This window comes from Eptatretus burgeri, chromosome 4, assembly GCF_056783735.1.
Source record: "Eptatretus burgeri isolate ZD-2024b chromosome 4, Ebu_testis_v1, whole genome shotgun sequence".
NCBI classification, from domain to species: domain Eukaryota; kingdom Metazoa; phylum Chordata; class Myxini; order Myxiniformes; family Myxinidae; genus Eptatretus; species Eptatretus burgeri.
In genome coordinates this window covers 49,551,971-49,573,661 of record NC_140964.1, presented here as the reverse complement: position 1 = coordinate 49,573,661, position 21,691 = coordinate 49,551,971, and the positions used below count along the sequence as shown (strand labels likewise).

The following is a 21,691-nucleotide window of genomic DNA, read 5'->3' as shown; positions in this document are numbered from 1 at the left end:
GTCTTTTTTACGCGAAACTTATTTCTAACTTATGTTTGACGTGCTTTGAACCAATTCTTTACGTAGTCCCAACACACATCGACGTATGTAGACGTATTCCAATGACGTCTTCCGGTCGACAAAAAAAAAAAAATGAATGTGTTTCTAGCTTACAACTGCCATACAAAGACGTGTTCCCAGCGGTTTTGGGAATTGGTATATAAAAATGGTGTTCATAAAAGGGAACCCAACAGTGTTTGAGTCCTTTTTGAGTCGATGTCCATGTCAGCAGTAACAGTATCAGTATCAGTATTAGTATTAGTATTAGTAGTAGTAGTAGTTTGTTCATGTTGGCAGTAGTAGGTGAGTGTGAGGGGGAGGGTGTGGGTTATGATGGATCGTCCTTGCGTCCGCGTGTCCACGGGTAGGTTCATAGGCTGCCACTCAACGATTTAAATGGCTGCATCTCCACTATTGAAAGTAGACGCTTGCGCTCAACAATTGGATTTTTTTACACTCAACGACTTTTAAACGGTACCACTCAGCTATCTTCATTGTTTACAATGAACGATTTAAATTGCTGTGACTCGCCTTTGTTTTTTGACGCTGGCGCTCGGAAATTTTAATCGTTTCTATTGAACGTGTTAAATCGCTCAAACTCCACTATTGAAAGTAGACGCTTGCGCTCAACAATTCGATTTTTTTACACTCAACGACTTTTAAACGGTACCACTCAGCTATTTTCATTGTTTACAATGAACGATTTAAATTGCTGTCACTCGCCTTTGTTTTTTGACTCTGGGGTTTGGAAATTTGAAGCGTTTCTTCTGAACATGTTAAAACGCTCAAACTCGACTATTTTAAATAGACGCTGCCGATGGACAATTGGAATCATAGCCAAGCTAGACATCGAAGAGTGAACATCCTCGTCATGCCGAAGAAAAGTTTGAAGAATGCTGCAAATAAGTGTCCTAGCCGTGGCCGTGGACGCTGACGCAAGGACGATCCATTATACCGACGTCTTTCAGCCTATGAGTAACTTAAAAGTAACGTCTGTCGATGTGTGGCAACGATCGCGTAACGTGCCAACAACACGTTAATCATAGGTTAGAAATAAGTTTTGGGTACGCTAAACATTACCTCGGCGTGTCTCAACTTATGATTAACTTACAAGTAGCATGTGTTGACGTCTGTCAACGATCGCAGACCGTGCATACAACTTGTGGCCAGCGTAGCGGAACGTGTGAGTCATACGCCGGCATACGTCGTGAAATTTCAAGCATGAAAAAATTTGAGGACAACCGAAAAGTACAACGTTTAAAGCCAACGTACAACGACATATGGCAGTGTTTTTCAGCGTGCTCTCAATGTTATCAAAACTTACCCATATCGTATTCAACGTGTGCCAGCGTTTTAGAAAAAAAAATCAAAAATCGGCATACGTTGGCTAAAACGTCAAGGTGTGACCGGGCCTTAAAGAAGTAGAAATGTGAGAGATCTTGAGGTGATGGTGGGCAGTGGATTTCAAATTGGCAAGATCTTGAGGAGATTGTTTCAGGAAGACAGTTCCACAGGTGAGAAGGGGGAGATAAAATAATGGAAGAGAGCATCGAGATTAGGCTTTTAATGTGGAGCATCCTCATAAATTCTAATGAAGGCAACTAAATATAATATTGTTATGGATCTGGAATTTGAGGATCGCCATGAAGGGAAGCACTCAGGTCCCCCCTGAACTCCCGGTCTTGAGGCCACCGGGCACAGATAGCTCTGCGCACCGGTGGGTTGCTGAGCAACCACAAACACCGATTGGTGCTGCGAATCCTGGCAGGGTTACACTACTTTGTGTGATACCTTACCTGTGGACGGCCGAACCTGGGGAGGCGGGGAGGGGGTGGGGGTGTTGCACCCTCAGCACACACCCAGATTACTGCCGAGCGATAACGGTGAGTGTGCACTAGGCTAACAATAGCAAATTAGTGGGGCAGAACTTCCGAGCAAAACTAATGTGCAGACCATGCTGGACCAATGTCGAAAGGACAGAATGAGCTGGATACATTTATAACATAAGCAATTTTTATATTGTTAAACATATAAAAAGGCTCTATTCACAAGCAGGTAAAAAGGTATGCAAATACCTACAGCGGCAAGACTGGGTACAGAGCAGACTTACACCGATAAACCTCTACGATCTTATCTTTAATCTAACATAACCGATGCCATCACACACACACACACACACACACACACACACACACACACACACACACACACACACACACACACACACACACACACACACACACACACACACACACCTGAGGAAATTAGAGAGCCCAGAAAAATGAGAAGCAGTTTGAGGTGATTGCCACCGCTTTCAATACCTGGTGCGGCCAACAGGCCCACGTTTCACAGTCACTTAAGAGGTGGAGGATGGAAGAAAACTCGGGGGTGTCTTTGGTATGTGAGTGCAGGGAGGTACAAATGTAGTGCAGAAGAGGAAGAGTGAAGGAGTACTTATCTGTAGTTGTTCTTTTAGTATTTGTGCATCCACAGCAGATGAGACGAGATGGGAGAGGCAGAACATGAGAGGAGATGCCTTATATGGCATATGAGAACGTCTGTAAATGTAAATGCTAATGGAGACTCAGCAGAACAGAGACTGGCTGCAGAATGAAGCTGGTGAAGAGGAACGAGGATGAAACAGAGCACAGATGACTTGGTGATGACTGCTCGGCAATGACTCTGCGACTGCTCTTTCATCTCTTTTGCAACTATTTTATAGAGCCTGGGCAAGGAGGCAAAAATCAGATCAAAATACCCTGTAGGCATATTTGATCGCTCCTATTAGCATACAGATTCCTCCCCGAGAAGTATCCCCGCCCCGCTAGACTCCAAAGCTGAAAATGGCCGCATTTACCCCCAAACTCGGCAATGCAAAGGAGCTCAGAGATTTGCATGGGCTGTGGGTTTTTGGGAGCGCTCTTCAGCCATAAATGTGCGTTGGGCTTCAATTGAGGGTTGCTATTTAGTGGAGTGCCAAGGCTACCCAGATGACGTTGAATGGACCCCAGCGCATACTTGAGCTATACGCCAATATGTTCTGACTCGGCTCCACAATGTCCTCCATTCCTCAGCATCCCAAAGAATGGCAGTGAGCGTCTGGGGTGTCTCGTCGCAGTTATGGTGAGGTCGGTGAAGCACTATGGTGTTTGTGATCAGGATGCTGAAGCATTGTGAGCGGTCTCAGTGGTTGTGATGAGGAGGCTGATTTGGTTGTAGCAGTTTTGATGAGGAGGTTGAGCATAGGTTACTGTGGAGATTTTTAGGAGGGCGTTGTGATTTGTATGGAGGTTGCAGCGTTGTAATAAGTATGGTGAGGGTCTGAGGTGAAATGTCCGTTGGGGTATGGTGCACAGTTTGAATGGGGGAAATGGCATGCATATGCTAATGAGGCTGTGGCTGTGCAGTCTGGTCTGGTCTGTGGCATGCATGTGTGCATGTGTGAAGGAGAGGTCATGTGTGAAATAAAGTAAAATAGAGTCAATTAAAGAATGGCAAATGGAGTTAAAGACCTACCTAAAAGCCCTTTGCAATGCATCTTGTCCCAGATGCCCACTAGACATAATGGAAAGGCTAACTGAATGAATGCTAATGAAAGAACTGTCTTGGGACCACTATATCTTGGGTGTCATTGCTTTGGGGGAGTGCCAGCTTTGCAGAACGGCAACACGATTAAGTTGTTGCACCCAATCATGACCTAATGTTGATTTTGTCCTCATCTCTCATATTGCAGAATTCTTTATTGATGGCGTTGGTCACCTAAGAGTTGGTTCCTGTGACTACGTAATTGTTGATCACGCGTCCAAGCTCCACTTAAAATGGTTTTACAGTAATTCACAAAAAGAGTACGTCAAATTCCGTTATCTGAGCAACGTCATCGACTCACACACTCCGAATGCACAGCAGGTTTTGTTCTTCAAGAACCGACTGAAGTGTTACAACATGGGAAGTCCCTGATGATCTTGGTAATGCGGCTTTCCCAGAAAGCTGTATGGCGACAGCCATCTGCACTTTAATTTGATTGTTTTTATTTGTCAGATATTCAATCATAGTTCGAAGCTTCAGTACCTAATTGGCTGATCTCTTCTGCATATTGCCGTGTGCTCAAGGATCGCGAGCACTCAGATGATGCCAAAAAGGAGACAAGCACACCCGAGTTGCTTCCTTAGCAACACATGTCAATGTTCCCTTTCTTAATATCTATATGTCGATGTCCTTTGTCATCGATGTCCTCTGTCTCTGTCATTGGCTTTTATGCCTCGAGCTTGCCCATAGCCTTTAAGTGCCAACCACACAGCTGCCCATGGCGCTGATGCCATAACCTTTTTGGGGGGGGGGGGTCACAATTCCACTTGCATGGATAAATCACTGCTCAGCCATTCAACTGTGCTATTGTCGAACAATGATGATTGCTTGTGATCTATAGTGAGATGCTAATTACGTGCCATTGTTCCAATGATTATCAACCTGTTCGCATTTCTCGATTCTTTCCTGAACTATCATTGCAGATACTAATTGATTATAATAATGTGTGTACAAATTCTAAGTCCCATAAAAACAAGAGTTACATTATCATCCATTCTACTCAAAGCAAAACGACACAACAAAATACAGAAGTTCTCATTCTTGTTACAATGTTGATCCTGACAATTTTCTGTAAATATTTGTCCTGTATGATATTGAAAAGAAAGTGCACTTGAAATCATGCAACAGTTGCTTTCTAAAAAAAAAAAAATGTATGTACCTGAATAACATAAATCATAAATAACTCTGGACATGCAAGCAAATGCAAATTTTGTCAATTGTTTGTGCAAATTGCATTTTTTTTTTTCACAATAATTTTAATATTTGCTTGGGATGTGACCAGAGGTATAAAGTCAATAAAAACCAAACCACATGCAAGAACTTTGACTGAAATCCTGAGGAAGACCATGGGTCGTGCATAAAACGTCATCTGAGATGAGGTCTGCTCTTTTTACCTCTGCCACCGAAGGTGAAGGAAGTTATGTTTTCACCCCTCTGTCTGTGTGTTTGTTAATTGGCAATTTTTTTTTGACAAGTATGTTGATCGCCTCCGTTTGTTTTAGTCCAGCGGAAATGTGAAAAAGCATGTTGTGACGTCATTATGAAGTTTTTTTTTTGTTGTTGTTTGGTTCATCATCTCTGAGCTATCCTGAATCAGAATCAGCCGGGTGCCAGACTCACACCCTTAAGGATTTTTTTTTAAGAGGCGAAAAACAAAATGGCCGCCACCGACTTTCGATAAATTCTGTTTTGGGTTATATCTTCACTTCTAATGCACTTACAAACATTTTGGTGTCTACTACTATGTTTTCATGGTCAAGGAATCCGATAATGATAAAAGTGAAGGTGTATGTATAAGACCTGTCTCATATTTTCAAGATGGACACCATTTCAATTGTGAAAAATGGCTATTTTGCAGTTCCACTGATCACTTCGAGTAAGAAATTGAATTTGATGAACCCTCAAATATTAATACTACGTACAATAATAGTCAATGATGGCTGAAGTAACTTACTTGCAATGATCAATGAATTGATGATTATATTGGAATACGATTTTTACACAAATATATCCGGATACGTGTGGATAGTTGGCTATGACTTTGGGTTATGTTTTAAAGTAAGTATGTACATGTATATAATTTTGAAATTACCTTTTATTTTTAGGCAAACAAATATTAACTTTGTTGAGGATGCAATGTTCTACATTATGTTCAATCTTCGCAATCGTCATCGTGATTCGCAGCTACTGCCCTTGTCTGTTCGTTACAACAGTCTGACCCAGCATTACAACTGCAAAACATCGAACATGACATCTGTGCTGCCACACAACCACACCTCCCGGTGGAACATGGCCGGCTGGTGGAGCATCCACACTTGATCAGCTGCAGAATGGTGACTGGTGCAGCAGACGCATCAGGTGGAAGTGTGGTTGGACACAACGTCGCACCATCCTCACCTTATTGCCATCCATACTTGATGGGATCCAAGTTCGGAGGGTCTGACTGAGTGGCCGATTTCCATATAATGACTTGATGATGAGCACGATGTACATGTTGAACAAAGGCATCATGCGGTGGGGGCAACGACTTCAATTTCGGAGCAGAGGGAATCTTGGAGTTGGCAATCTTAGACTTCCACAACTGATCTCGGTGTGTGGACATATCACCCTCGACTTTGGGACCATAACAGGCAGCAATGAAGGTAGTTGCCTCAGATATCATCTTTTCCTCGTCTGCTTCCAGCTGACCAAGTCAGGTGGGATGATGTCCAGCCATTAGTACCTTCAGTGCTGTGGCCTTTCCAATGCCAAACAAATATGACACAGTATCGCATCCGGTCAGAGCATGTACAGCAGGCAGATATTTGGCGATGCTTTTGCGTTTCAGTGCTGTTTGGCGAATGTCTACGTTTGCCCTCCCAGCACACGGACTCTCCATCCTAACATCCACAGTCATCTTTTCCTCGAGGTAGAAATGAATCAACAGGACAAAGACATCTGTATCGTCGCAGACCACTTTGATGTGTGAGTCACCACTGACACCTGACATAATTCTAACTAAGTGATGGAGGATGATGACATCTGCTTCTTCATTGTTTGTTTTCAGATCCTGTCTCTGGAGAGTGGAATTGTTCTATACTTGTACTGGTGTAAGATCTTTTCCGGTGATCACGTGTGGTCTGGTTGTCCACAATGTGGGTCATCAGATACTGACAGATCAAATCGATCAGTTGTACTTTGTTGTAGGCTACATTTAGGACCACTTTTTGCACTGGAAGTGTTGTGTGTAAGTTGAGTTGATGTTTTCGACTTGAATCATGACCTGCGCGACTGGATCTCGTCACTTGTTTCATGCTGATTTTGATGCACCTGTCGAAAATCAGGTATACGTCACAACACTCCAGGCGGTACTTGATGGTTCCCATGAAGTTGATCACATAATCCTCAACTGTACCATTTGTGGGCCAATGTACAGTCCATAACATGGCACATCCATCGATGATGACAGCATCTAGAACACCTTGGATTTGACTTGATTGCTCAACTTAGAGTTTCGTCTTCAGGATTGCTTTCGACTGAGCCCGCATTGCACCGCTCTCATCACGAGGAGGCTGGGACAGGGGACAGTTCGTAAGAGAGGACATCCTTGATATCAATATCCATGTATTGTTGGAGACATATGACTCGGGTGTAGATCAATTCAGTATCATATACTGGCCTTCCATCCAGCTTGATACTCTTTTTGGTCGAAATCATCAGGGTCACTTTCTTGGTTAGTGTCTTGTTGAAGCTTGTTGGCCATCCAGATTCAAATTTCGCCATCTGTTGTCATCCAATCGTGAGATTGTCTGTCGCATGAAACATAGTAGTCGACACCAAAACCGTGTGTGTAAGTGCATTAGAAGTGAAGATATAGCCCAAAACAGAATTTATCGAAAGTCGGTGGTGGCCATTTTGTTTTTCGCCCCTAAAAAAAAAATCCTCAAGGGTGAGAGTCTGGCACCCGGCTGATTCTGATTCAGGATAGCTCAGAGATGATGAATCAACCAAAAAAACTTCATAATGATGCCACAACATGCTTTTTCAGATTTCCGCTGGACTATTGGGGGTGAACAAACCCGTTTTAATGACTGTAATGTTTTCCCGCCATTTGCCTTGCGTGCTTTCCACAGCCAGGTTTAGCTTTCATATCTGGCAATCCTTGGGGTTTGGAAATGGTAATGAATGCATTAACAAACCGAAAGGGGTGAAAACATAACCTCCTTCACGTTCGGTTCTGGAGCTAATTAGAAAAAGTAATCAGAGATTGCAGACCCTTTCCAGAACTTGTTTTGCGTGGCATTTGCGTCCTGGTGTGTTACAGAATTAACGAGAAGTGCACTCAGTAGATCGCATATCTCCACCACGCAATACCTGATCCACAAGAACATATCAGGCCCATTACATTTTCGAAATATGCCTCACAGTACTACTGAATATCGTTTTTGGCCCGATCTCTCAATGGTGATGAATCACTTCAAAAATTAATTAAATCTCGTATCTCGATCCGGATTTGGATCTTCACCAATATATAATTAATTCGTCCTTGCCACACATCCAACCTGTCCACCAAGTTTCATTTGAATCGTCCACAACTTTTTGAGATATTGTGCTATATATTAATTTAGCCCTTTCTCTCAAATATGAAGAATCACTTAAAATATTATCAGATATGGATCCGGATCTTCACCAAAATCTAATCAGTTTGTCCTTGTCACACACCCAACCTGTCCACAAAGTTTCATCCAGATACGTCCACAACTCTTTGGATATCCTGCAAACAAACAAACAGACAGAAAGGGTTGAAAACATAATCTCCTTCACCTTTGGTGGCAGAGGCAAGAAGAGACTCAATTAGAACTGCTACTTTACAACTGCTGGCAGTGATAACCGGGTACCGAGACGTCATGATTTGATGCAACTTCGCTTTGATTGGACACTTGACTAAGACCCATGACGTTTTTCATCATTTTAAAAGTTAATCTAGAATAGGATGAAAATAAGTTCAATTCGAATCAAATTGAAGACCAAATAAGTACAGTCCTGCATTGGAGTAATCAGAAGGAATCTAAACAAGCAAAAAGCAAAGATGAAGACATCAGGAGGAACCTGGATAAGATTCGAATTTCAGCTGCTACTCCTCTATCCTCAAACCCATCTAGGTACAGCCATGTGAGCCTTATTTAAAAAAAAAGAAAAAGAATACAGATCAAAAAAACTAAAATCATTCTGGCTGCCAGATCATGTATCTGATCAAGTTGAAATTTAAAACATGCATTCCCCATGATGACTCGAACATAAGTTTGCAATTTCACGTCGATTGATTAAGCGGTTCCAGAGAAAACATTATTTCATACTTTTCTTCACTCCAATATGGCTGCCAAACCATGCGACCCATCAACAAGCATGCACACACAAGGCTTGGGGGACATTTTTCTGATGTTTCCCCTCAATCTGTCCAGACATTTCAGCTGGAGAAGAAGGTTTTCATATGTTTTAGGTTAAATTCAATTTGGCTGCCAAACCATGTGACATCTGATGTCACATGTATAAACGTTTTGTTCCTCATGGATAGGCGATCATACTTTTATAGTTTTGCCTCGATCTCTTTAGGCACTTCAGAAAAGATTTTTGAAGGTTTAAAAAAAAAAACAATATGGTTGCCGAAACACGTGACCAATGACATCATCAATTTTTTTTCCTGCACACCATTTTATCCTGAGATAACCCTCAAAATTTTTCATACTGATCAGATGTAGTGTTCCACAGATGCAATTATGACGCCTACACAAGGCATGACGTGATGACGTGATCAAAAATGACGTGATCAAAAAATTACACTTATTACCTATGAGGAGTACTTTCCATGTGCCAAGTTTCTTTTTTTTTTCTTGGTACAGTTTCAGAGATACAGAGATCCAAAGTTTTTCCGTTTTCCCAACATGGCTGGCTTCCACATCACGTAACCAATGACATCATAATTATCAATAAAACATTCTACATGGCAGTTGCACCATTGGTGAAAATTTTGTCTCAATCTGACAAGTGTGGAGAGAAAAATGGAAGTTCTTTGCGGACAAACAAACAAACAAGCCGGTAGGCGGCGATGGGTCGCCGAGCATAGAAACTCTAAGATATAGAGCAAAATGGATGTCATCCAGCGGATAGGGAATCACCTTAAGATTATGCATATCAAATCTCATCCGGTTTCATCTACTGCTAACTACTCGGTATCCATTTGAATGAAAAGTACCGAAAATGCGGTTTGAAATCGGAAATCCCCAAAAGTTCGAGGGGGTGCTGTGGGTGAACAAAGATCTAAATCGAAAATCCGACTCGATCGTTTGTGCACAATGTATTGCAGACGATTCGTGTGAATTTTCATGACCATCCGACCATAACCCGAGGAGGAGTAGCATGTGGTGCGAAGGCACCTCCAGTTCTCGCATATTATAGATTTTTGCACTAATTGACCTTTGACCCCTGACCTAAGCGAAATCGGTCAATATGTCCTGAGGCAAAGTTGTACTACTCATTGAGTACCATGAACCTGCAAAGTTTCATTCGTATCGATGCACTCACCTGGTCGCGAGGGGGCCTTCAATTTTCAGCAATTTTTGCGCATACCCTAATTGTAGGGGGCGCTGCGGGTAAAGTATTCCATATATCACAAAAACCGGAATACATTTGATAGAGCATCACCTGTTGTAGATCATTTGTGCCAAATTTCATAACCCTACGTGGGATAATGGCTTTCGGAATTGATTTCGCGTGAACGGTACCGATTTTGAAGGATTTTCGGTTGTTGCTAGGGAACCAAAGCGTCCCGAGCAATCATCACAATTTCCAAAGCACGAGGTCATAAGATGTACCTACCACCCGAGTTTGGTCAAAATCGGCCCACGTTTACTACCAATTATGCTGATGACAAACGAACAAACATCCAAACAGACAGAATTACTGACAATAAGGGTCACCTATTTCGGTGACCCAACAAATCAAAAATCACTCATAGAAGGACAACTTGGCAAAACAGCACAAAGGAGAATGACACTTGGTCGAGCGCATACCTCTGCCAGGTGGAACAGTTCACGTTTTGTATCCCACTGATGGGCAGGATCCGAATTCAGACCTGATCCAAAGTCTAATCTGCTTGTTTTTGTCACCGAACCAACTCATCCACCTAGTTTTCTTGTATCTCATCCACAATGTTTTGAAATACCATACTATAAATCGTTTTTGGCACAACATACACTGATGTTGAACAAGTCTATCTGATGAAAATTGAGGATTTAGAAAATTTGGCCCAAATTGGCCTTTTCGTTTATTTTGGCCTTTTGGCCTATGTTTACCACAAAATTAATAGATGTTTGAATTCAGCTACCTGATATGAAAATGCTCTTCAAACTTCAAGTTAATCGGATGAAAATTGAGGATATTAGAAATCTGACCGATGTTAACCTTTTGGTCTATGTTTACCTCAAAATAAATGGGTAGTTGAATTTGGTGACGTGAGATGTAAATGCCTTTCAGATTTCTAGATAATTGGATAAAAATTGAGGATTTTAGAAATTTGGCTTTTGTTGACCTTTTGTCTATGTTGTCCTTTTGGCCTATGTTTACCTCAAAAATAATAGGTGGTTTGATTTGGCAACGTGATATGCAAATATTCTTCAAATTTCAAGTCAATCGGATGAAAATTGAGGATTTCATATATCTGTCCGTTGTTGACCTTTTGGTCTACTTTGACCTCAAAATGAATTGGTATTTGAATTCAGCGATCTGATATGAAAATGCTCTTCAAATTTCAAGTCAATCTGATGAAAATTGAGAATTTTAGAAAATTTGGCCCAAATTGGCCTTTTGGCCTTTGTTTACCTCAAAATTAGTGAGTGGTTGAATTTACTGACTGAACTGATATGCAAATGCTCTTCAAATTTCAAGATATATGGATTAAAATTGAGGATTTTAGAAAATGTGGCCCAAATTGGCCTTTTGGCCCATGTTTACCTAAAATATAATAGGTGGTTGAATTCAGTGATCTGATATGCAAACACTCTTCAAATTTGAAGTGAATTGGATTTAATTGAGGATTTTATAAATCTGGTCTATGTTGACCTTTTGGTCTGTGGTAACCTCCAAATTAATAGGTGCTTGAGTTAATCAAATTCATTTGCAAATGGTCTTCAAATTTAAGTCAATTGGATGAAAATGAAGGATTTTAGAAAATTTGGCTGAAATTAGCCTATTGGCCTTTGTAGACCTTTTCGATCAACCGAATTTTACCATCCTTCAATGTGGGACCGTCTCAGGGTCGGGGTCATTAATGTATGAAAATTTTAGAACGATCAGTTTTGCAATTTTGGCTGGAGGCGAGCGGTCACACAAATAAACAAACAAGCAGTCATAGACTGGTACTTAGGAAATCGTCAACTTGACCTCTGACCTTGTCTAATAAAAGCTGTCTCTCGAGAAGGTAGCGACGCAAACCAGAAGTTTCTACGATGATTCTGTACAAAACCATCAAAAATCGAATGTTTGACCTCACTGTGACCTTGACCTTTGACCGATTTTGACCAAAATCTAATCAGCGCTAGCCATCACCCTCCTGAATCACGTGGTGTAATTTGACATTGGTAGCTTCTTCCGTTCTCGAGTTATCGTGCCTACAAACAAACAAACACACACACAAACAGATGACGGAAGTCATCAATATACTTTCGAAATCTTTAGATTTCGAAGGTAACAAAAAACGGAGGCGATCAACACACTTGTCCAAAAAATTTTGTGTTTTTGCCAAGTAATGAAAAATCACTCATGGAGTGACAACTTGGCAAAACAGCACAAAGTAGATTGGCACTCGGTGGAGCGCATACCTCGGCCAGGTCGAACAGTTCACGTTTTTTTATCACACTGATGGTGTTTGGATGTGGACACCCAGCAGGATTAATAACAAAACCTGTCAAAGGGCGGAGGAGCTCCTTGTGAATCAACGGCCATCCACATCTAGTGTCCAACTGCATCTGCGGACGTCCTCCTGCAGTTGGGTTACTTCTTATTAGGAGGTTGGTGGATTTGCACTCTGGCCACCGTAAAACCCTTCATTCCGCAAAACACAAAAACGCAAAGAAATCTGAAAACCCACTCCGTGGGAGTACCTCCTGTGCAGCTTCCCTTCGCAGGGCAGCTCACCGGATGACGGGATTGGGGAAAACCCTTCGGGACCCTCAATCTTTGATGACAGGAGGGAAACCACGGGGTAACATTCCCGGGTCAGGTTGCGGGAGAGTGTGTCGGAGTGGTGCTGAGGTGTCGTCCACCAGACGGCGGTCTCCTTGGGTTAATCTGAGGTGGTACCTTTGGGTGAGTGTCTGGAATGTCTTTTCCCCAAGAGAGGATGGTCATCTGTCTCTATTATCATCTGAGCTCAAGCGTTTGGACATCGGTATTGCAGCACTCTCTGAGGTTCGGAGACCGGATTGCGGCGAGATCATGGCGGGTGGTTACACCTACTATTGGTCTGGTCATTCTGATGGTTACCATGCCCAAGGAGTTGCTGTGGCTGTGTCCAATAAGCTGACACCAATGATAATAAAGGTAACAACGGTCAATAAGCGTATTATGAGACGAAAGATTCGTCACTCCTTGGGTATCATTTTCCAGGTCTCTGTTTATGCTCCGACTGAGGTGAGTGATCTCACCGTGAAGGATGCATTCTATGCAACGCTTGAGTCTGTGGTTGATCAGTGCCCCAGACGAGATACACTTCTAGTCTTGGGGAATTTCAATGCATCGACTGGAACTGATCGGGATGATTATGAGACGTGTGTATCTCCCCATGGGTCTGGAACTGTGAACCAGATTAGCACGAGTTCCTTGACTTCGCAAGAAGTCAGGGAATTAGGGTGGCTGGTAGATGGTTTCAGCGCCCAGAGGTTCATCATTTGATCCGAATCAAAATCCAATCCGTTTGTTCTTGTCACCTCTACAACTCATCTACTTTGTTTTGTGATGATGCATTCACAGCGTTCTGAGATATAGTAATATATTTAGTTTTTGGCCCGATCTATCAATTTTAGAAATCATGCCCGTGTTGACCGTTTGAGCTTACAAGTTATTTGGTATTTGAATTCAGCAACTGATATGCAAATGCTATTCAGATTTGAAGTTAATTCGAGTAAATTGAGGATTTTTTAAAATGTTGCCCAAATTGGCCTTTTGGCCTAATCTGATCTCAAAATTAATAGGCGTTTGAATTCAGTGACCTGATATGCAAACCTTACTCAAATTTCAAGCAAATCAGACGAATATTTAGGATTCAGAAAGTTATGCCCAAATTGGCATTTTGGTTGATGTTGACCTTTTGGCCGATTTTTACCTCAAAATTACTAGGTGGTTGAATTGAGTGACCTGATATTCAAATACTCTTCAAATTCCAAGATAATTACATTAAAATTGAGGATTTAAGAAATCTGAAGTATGTTGACCTTTTGGTCTATTTAGTTCTTTTGGCCTCGGCTTACCGCAAAATTAATAGGTGAGTAGGGTAAGAATACTGGTTCTGGCTCACTTTTCCCCATGTAAATGAATGGGGGATTTTCAGCCATGAAATTTTTCTTTTTTTTCCCCTAAAAAAATAAATCCCCTTTTTAGCCCAAGGTATATTTATTTGTCTCCCCTTTTAACCTGGAGCCTGGTGTTGGCTTAGTGGTTAGGGTGGCGGCTTGGGATCCCAGGGTCCTGAGTTCAAATCCCGTTGGCTGCTGAATTAACACCAGGGGGTTGACTCAGCCTGCCATCCTTCCGAGGTCGGCAAAATGAGTGCCAGTGTACTGGTCCCGGTGTATGCCCCGGTTAGAATAGGTGTACCATATCCCTGTGTGTCGTAAGAGGCAACCAGGGTTGGTGTCAGGAAGGGCATCCGGCCATAAAACATTGCCTCAAGAAAAAGCCAAACCCCTGCACAGCAGGGAAAAATGGCTGTAAAAACGGTCATTTTTTTATTTCCCCTTTTAACCTAGGGGCTCTCTATTCAAATAGCCCATACAACAAGATAAAGATTTGTTAAAGGTGATTCTAAAGAAATATCTGAAACGCCTAAGCCCCGGGGCACTCTCTATTCAAATAAGCCATACAAGATAAAGATTTGTTAAAGGTGATTCGAAAGAAATATCTGAAACGTCTAAGCCTCGGGGCACTCTTTATCAAATAACCAATGCATATTGTTTAGCTCACTCATTGAACCTATAAACATTTGTTCATTCTCAAATTCCTTCAATAGTTTAATTTTCTTTGCACAATAATCCCCATCTAAAATATTGAAAAACAAAACATTTGAATCTTTATATTTTTTAAGATACCCCTTTTGTGCCATTACGAAATGATAAACTTCTCTTAATGATCTCATCTGACCACCTCCTGAGTTGCATATCATTTTGATATTGTAGTAAATTATTTTTCCATTGTTCAATTGATAACCATCAAATTTTTCAGTCCATTCAAACATATTTATTATTTTCTTTACATCCTCTAACTTATTGGTTTTTAAATTGATTCGCATATTTGTTTTATTTACCTTTGTTTTAGATATTTTTTCAATAAGACTTATTTGATATTTTTCACATTCATTATGTTTTCCATTTATATACCAAGACTGAGATTTTCTCCACTCTTTAGTTTGACTAATACTTGGTTCGACCATTTATATATTGTGAAAAACGCGGCGGAAGCCCTTAAAAACCCTAACCCATCTTCCCATCGTTAAAACTTGTGTCCATATGGAACACAATCTATTCTATTCACTCTATCATACAATACCCATATGGAACACAATCTATTTTATACACTCTATCATACAATATCCATATGGAACACAATCTATTCCATTATCTAAAATAAATCTCTTATCATCAAAGGCTCCTAATGCCTTTTTATTTACTTCTTCACTATATATCTTATGTTTATAACTTCTTATTGTATTCATTTTCCTATATTCTTCTTTCTTATTCATCAAACAATTATAATAATTTCTAAAAGTTATTGATTTCTTTATTACATATTTCTTTATTCCCTTTAACCTTTTATCAATCTGATCACCATACTTATAAGCATATGCCTTTGCTCTCAATCCAATAAACTCACTCATTACTTTTCCACCCAACTCATCCTTAAACTTGCCAATAACCTTTTCATTCTTTTTTGAAAATAACTCACTCTTCTTACTAAAATTACTTGTATCATATACTCCAATGTTTTTCTTCATATCCTTATAAACATCGTCAGTTTTTATATCTAGAATAAAACTATCGGTGTCCATATACAACAATGAAGCATTTTCACCATACTCTTTCTTTAAATCATTATACAAATAATCATACATCAATATCTTTGATAAATCAAGAACTGCTGTTCCAATATAAATTGGTTTATCCATGACAATACTTTCCTTTTTCATATGAATAGCAGAAAAGTTCTCTGAAAAAACCTCTTCTCTCTCAAAACTTGGTTTATTTATCAATCTAGAAGCTTCTTTCCAAAATGTTGCAAATCTAATGTTTTGCCTGTTTCTAACATTCTCCATTGTCTTTCCAAAGACAGCATTATTCATCAATTTATAGAATTCCCCTTCAAATTTTACTTTTGTATTTGTTCTCATATCTGTATTGAATTTAATATACTTTTTCATCCAAGGACTTTGTTTAAATTTTAAAACTCTATGAATTTTAGCTACTCTCAACCCAGCAGATAAATATTGTCTCAAGTTCCTTTGATGCAAAACATATCCCTCTTTATCATAGAATGTTGTTAATAACTTTTCTGTTGATTTGCCTTTAATAGTAAAACTTTTATGATAATCACTGAACCATTCTTTCTTTGGGGTTTCTTTCTCACATGCAAAAGGAAGGTCTTTATGCTTATTATGAAGATCACTCGGGTACCTCAAATCAACTTCAAAATAATAACCTTCTTCTTCGTCATTCAATTCCTCTTGAGAAGAAATAACAATATTCATCAAAGCCTTTTCATAATCCTTTTCTTCCACCCACTCTAATTTACCATAAGGCAGAGATTGAGACATTGCCCATCCATACAAATTATTAGCATCAAAGTACATCAAATAATTACTCTCTTTTTCACTATCATAATTTGGAAGATATTTATTATTTGCTTTAGCATATCTTTTTGAACATACTTGTGATATTCCACCTCTCTTAGACTTCTCAATCATCAAAAGCATATCTACATCACTGACTAAATCTATATCTTGTTTTGTCATTTTCAACATTGCACTCCAAGCTAAACCAGGAGCTGTGAAATAGTGGGCAGGATCTAATCCATAACAATTTTTATTATGACAGAGTGATCTAAAAGCTTCAAACACATCAGCTAACAATAAAACATCTGTTTTTAGATATAAATCATGATATTCTCCAAGGTTCTTTATCTTAAATAATTTCCAAATTTCTTGTGCGTGTTTATATTCCTTATCACTTATCTCTTCTTCATAAAGGTTATTATAGAAACTTTCTTTTGAAGGAAGTTGTGTTTCTTTAAATCTCATAAATGAATCCATATAACCATAAGGATAAATTCCCTTACTTGTAAGAATTTTCTCTTTACTTTGAATTTCATTCCTTGTTTCAATTTCCTCTCTAGTTAGAATTCCCTCTTTAATCAGAATTTCATCTATAATCAGAATTTCCTCTTTAGTTAGAATTTCATTCTTTGTTCGAATTTTCTGTATAATTAGAATTTCATCTTCAGTAAGAATTTCTTCATTCATTTCCTCATTAATTAGAATTTCCTCTTTACTTTGAATTCTCTCTTTAATCTGAATTTCCTCTTTAGTTAGAATTTCCTCTTTTGGAAAGAATGAATTAAGATTTGGAAAAGAGCCCGTGGAGCTTAGATTTGATGAGAGGTTGGCTAGTGGTGTTCCCATAAACTTGTAAGAATCAAGAAACCTTATACGAGTTATAGGTTTTGTGAATATCATTTTTGTAAATGAAATATACTTTTGACTTGTGTTTGTTATGGCAGAAATATTCCCTGGTGTTTTTGAAAGTTCATTTATAAATAGGTGTGTATCATAGTTGGCGCTGTTGTGAAGAAAGACTGGAATAAAAGAAGGTAATTTATAATTAAGATTACAACAGGAATGAGCGGGACCTCTATATTTACCAGTAAGATGACAATGATCCCTAACTTTAGACTCCTCAATTTCCTCCTCACAAATATGACAGATATTGTTCTTTCTGAATTCTAATTTTTCTTCTATGGTTAATTTCATCGGTTCATTTGTTTCTTTCATTAATTTAGTTAGTCTTATACAATCCTTTTCTAATCGTTTTACAAACTCTTGTGAAGCATTTTTTCCACTATACTGTTCAAGTTTATTATACTTTTCTCCAACAGATGATTTGATATAATAACAGAAACCACAAGGAATATGTTTTTGATATTTATTTGTATATGGTTCTTTTGGATTAGGAGAAGCAGTATTTATCTTTTTAAGGATACATTCAAAATCAGCGTACATCACAAATGGGTGCATGATAGATTTATTATAATCTTCAAAAGAAATCTTTTCACCAGGTTTAGGCATTGTAATTACAGCTGATTTATGATTACTACAATATTTTGAATGTTGTTCTAATCGTTCTTTTGTATGAAATGAATTAAGACATCGCTTACAAGGATATATTTTGTTTGCTGTTCTGAATACCTGAGAAGAGATTAATCTTGATAAATTATTGATGTATTATATGTATAATGTGAATTCTTTCCAACACTAAAATATAAAAGATCAATGTGTGTTTCTTCATTTTTATAGTTGTTTGAAATTTTTAATATTTGAACTTTGTTTGTATCCGTTAATCCATATACATTAATAGAAAGATTATTCTTTTTCTCAAATTTAGGAATATCTGTTAGTGGCATTGGGAAATTAAAATCTTTAATGTCCAAGGTATTCTCATATTTCATATATTGTTTTACTCTTTCTGAATTACATTTTGGTGGATGTAAGTGAGCAAGAACAGACCAGAGAAAACATTTATTATCATTATTCTTAATATTAACAACTGCCTTCTTTCGTTTTATTTCTTTTGGTAATTCAATATAAGAAGAAACTTTAAGAGGGTTTGATTTTAGAATGTGTATATCTCAAAAGATGATTTTTTTTAATATTGAATCCACTTCCTACCACTGTATTATCAACATCCTCCTCTTGTCTTGATAGTTCTTCATAAACCCCACTATTCAAAAAATCTTGAAATGATGTTATAAAATGAAGATCTGTCCTCATATAAGGAGTTTGTTCTTCATCTTGTCTTTTCATATTCATTTTCACTCCCATATAAAACTTTAAAGTTTTCATTTCTTTTAATGTCTTTTTAATAAATTTTTCAACATCAGGTTTCACTATTTCAATTGATTCAACTATTGATGATGGACCGGGTTCTCCAAATTGAAAAATCCTTGTTTTTATATGCCCTTTAAATGCCCCATCAGTGTTTTCAATATAATAGTCTCCCTTTACTTTAAACTCATTTTTCTTGTGTTTTTGTGATTGAAGATGCCTATTATAACTACTCTTCAAAACATCCTTTGAGCAGGTATCACAATGTTTTTTCTTTCCAACTCAAGAGGGGATATTTTGTGAAATAGATTAAATGTGTGTTTGTTGGTTCGGAGGTGTTTTCTATAATGTTTATATTCGTGATTACAAACATCGCAGTATGTTGTATTCACCATATTTATATAATAAAACTTTGCTTAAACTAAAATTTCCTTGATGAAAATTTCGTTTATTTTACAGGTGTGTCTGTGCTTAAACTAAAATTTTCTTGATGAAAATTTCGTTTATTTTCCAGGTGAATCTGTGCTTAAACTAAAATTTTCTTGATGAAAATTTCGTTTATTTTACAGGTGAATCTGTGCTTAAACTAAAATTTTCTTGATGAAAATTTCGTTTATTTTACAGGTGAATCTGTGCTTAAAACCATTTTATCCTCCAACTTTTTCACTTAATAAATACAATGTTTCAAGACACAAAAGACAAGTTTCAATCAATCTCTTCATTTGTTAAAGATGCTGAGAAATATGTCAAGGATGTAAAATTGAACAAAGATAAATATAACAACTATTGGATAAAAACAATTATGGTGGATATGATGAGTTCTTCAATTTACTTCAGTGGAAGGGCTTTTAGTATACCTGGAAGAACATCAATTAAGGTATCTCTAACAAAAGTTTCTCCTCTCCTTCTGGCAATATATTCAAAACTAGAAAAAGCAATGAAACAAGAAAAGGTATCAAAAAATAAAAACCTTATGGATGAAGCTTTAGAAAGAAAAGATAAGACCATCTGTAATATGCAAGGAGAAATTTGTATTTTTTTCAACAACCCTAAAGATATAAATCCTGATGAAATAAAGGATGTTAATATATCAGGTGAAATGACATTTCGTTCAATTGTAGTCAAGGATCATTTTAAAATTACCTTTAATATAAAAAATGTAGCAGTTGAATCTGTTAATGAAAAAATGTATATCGATATCGATGGTAATGTTTTTCTACTAATTAAATGAGCCAATATTCAACTGAAGATTTTGAAGATTATGAGAGTGATTATGATACCGAGAGTTTGCATTCAAACGATAGTTATGGCACCGAGAGTTTGTGTTCAAATGATAGTTATGAAAGTATAGATGATTCTGAAAGTATCGAAGATGATATCGAAGATGAATTTCAGTTTGAGTAAAGTTTTACTTTATAAATATGAATAGTTTACTCGATTTTGAGCCTCTTGAATTCCATGATTCTCCATATGACAAATTTGAGAATTGTCCTGCGTGTGAAAGACGGGGATTAAACACAGAGTCAAAAGCCTATAAACAATGTATATTCTGTGATTATCTTCTAATTAATGATAATCAAAAATATAAAAAGGAAAATAATTCTTTTAGATTTACACCAAAAATGAATTACTTTACAAGATTGATTCGAGAAATGAATGTAAAGAACGAGGGTGAGAACACACCTTTCCTTACAAGGGAAGAAACTGAACGTATTAGAGAAATGTTCAAAGGATTGTTGTTATATCTTATTCATGGATGTGATTTTCAGGGAAATATCAACACAAGATATTGCATAAATAAAATAATGGATTATCTTGAAATTAAACCTGAACTTAGGATAAAATATAGAATTTTGAAAAAAGCCAATAATAAATTAAATAACCTGTTTTCCAAATATATAAATGAATGATTTTTTACCTATTTGGGAAAATAAGATAAAATTTGACAACCATAAAAATCTCCCAAATTCATTAAGATGCCTCATAGTTGGTTCAAGTGGATGTGGAAAAACCTGCTTACTTTTAAAGATGCTCCTCACTCCCAACTTTTTAGATTATGATAATTTAATAATTTTCACAAAGTCGAGTTTTCAACCAGAGTATCAACTACTCTCACAAGGTTTTAATGCTGGTCTTCAAAAAGAAGATATAATCGGTTTATTTAAACTTCAAAAAAACCTAAATGATTTTAACATTGAAGATATAATACAACTATTTTGTGATACACAGAGATGTAAAAAGAAATCAAAACCGATAACTTGTATTCTGAGTGATAATACGGATGATATACCGTCTCCCCAAGATTTGGATAAATCCAAAAAGAACCTCGTTATCTTTGATGATTGTGTTAATGAGAGAAACCAAACGGTAATGGACAGCTACTACACAAGAGGGAGACATTCTTCTTGTAATTGTATTTATCTTAGTCAATCGTACTTTCAGCTTCCTCGTCGTTCCATCAGAAACAATGCTAATACTTTTATTTTATTCAAGTTAAATTCAATAGATATAAACAATTTTTGGAGAGACAATTGTTCTACATTATGTAGTAAAAAGGAATTTGGGGATTACATGAAACACACGACTGAAAAATATAAATATATTGTTGTGAAACAAGATGAGATATTAAATGATATTTTTCAATAAATAAATGGATGCGAAAGAAAGAGCAAGAAGATTTAGGGAACATCAAGAGTTGGTTTCAAAAGTTGTAAAACAGCAGGAAGA

At 37.8% G+C, this 21,691-nt stretch overlaps 2 protein-coding genes across 4 annotated transcripts in view; both read left to right on the top strand.

Annotated features, from left to right (window-relative positions):
- The window catches only part of LOC147028012 (beta-1,4 N-acetylgalactosaminyltransferase 1-like), an 83,182-nt gene extending 78,238 nt beyond the window's left edge, over window positions 1–4,944 (top strand). For all 3 annotated transcript variants that reach the window (XM_085877934.1, XM_085877932.1, XM_085877933.1), the window contains one exon: window positions 3,773–4,944. In XM_085877934.1, coding sequence (XP_085734060.1) covers window positions 3,773–3,996 — 224 coding nt within the window. In that variant the 3' untranslated portion in view covers window positions 3,997–4,944. The remainder of the gene's footprint in view (window positions 1–3,772) is intronic.
- An 8,003-nt stretch (window positions 4,945–12,947) lies between these two features.
- The window catches only part of LOC147028011 (beta-1,4 N-acetylgalactosaminyltransferase 2-like), an 81,257-nt gene continuing 72,513 nt past the window's right edge, over window positions 12,948–21,691 (top strand). The window contains exon 1 of the mRNA XM_085877931.1: window positions 12,948–12,966. The gene's annotated coding sequence lies outside the window, so the exon portion shown is untranslated. The remainder of the gene's footprint in view (window positions 12,967–21,691) is intronic.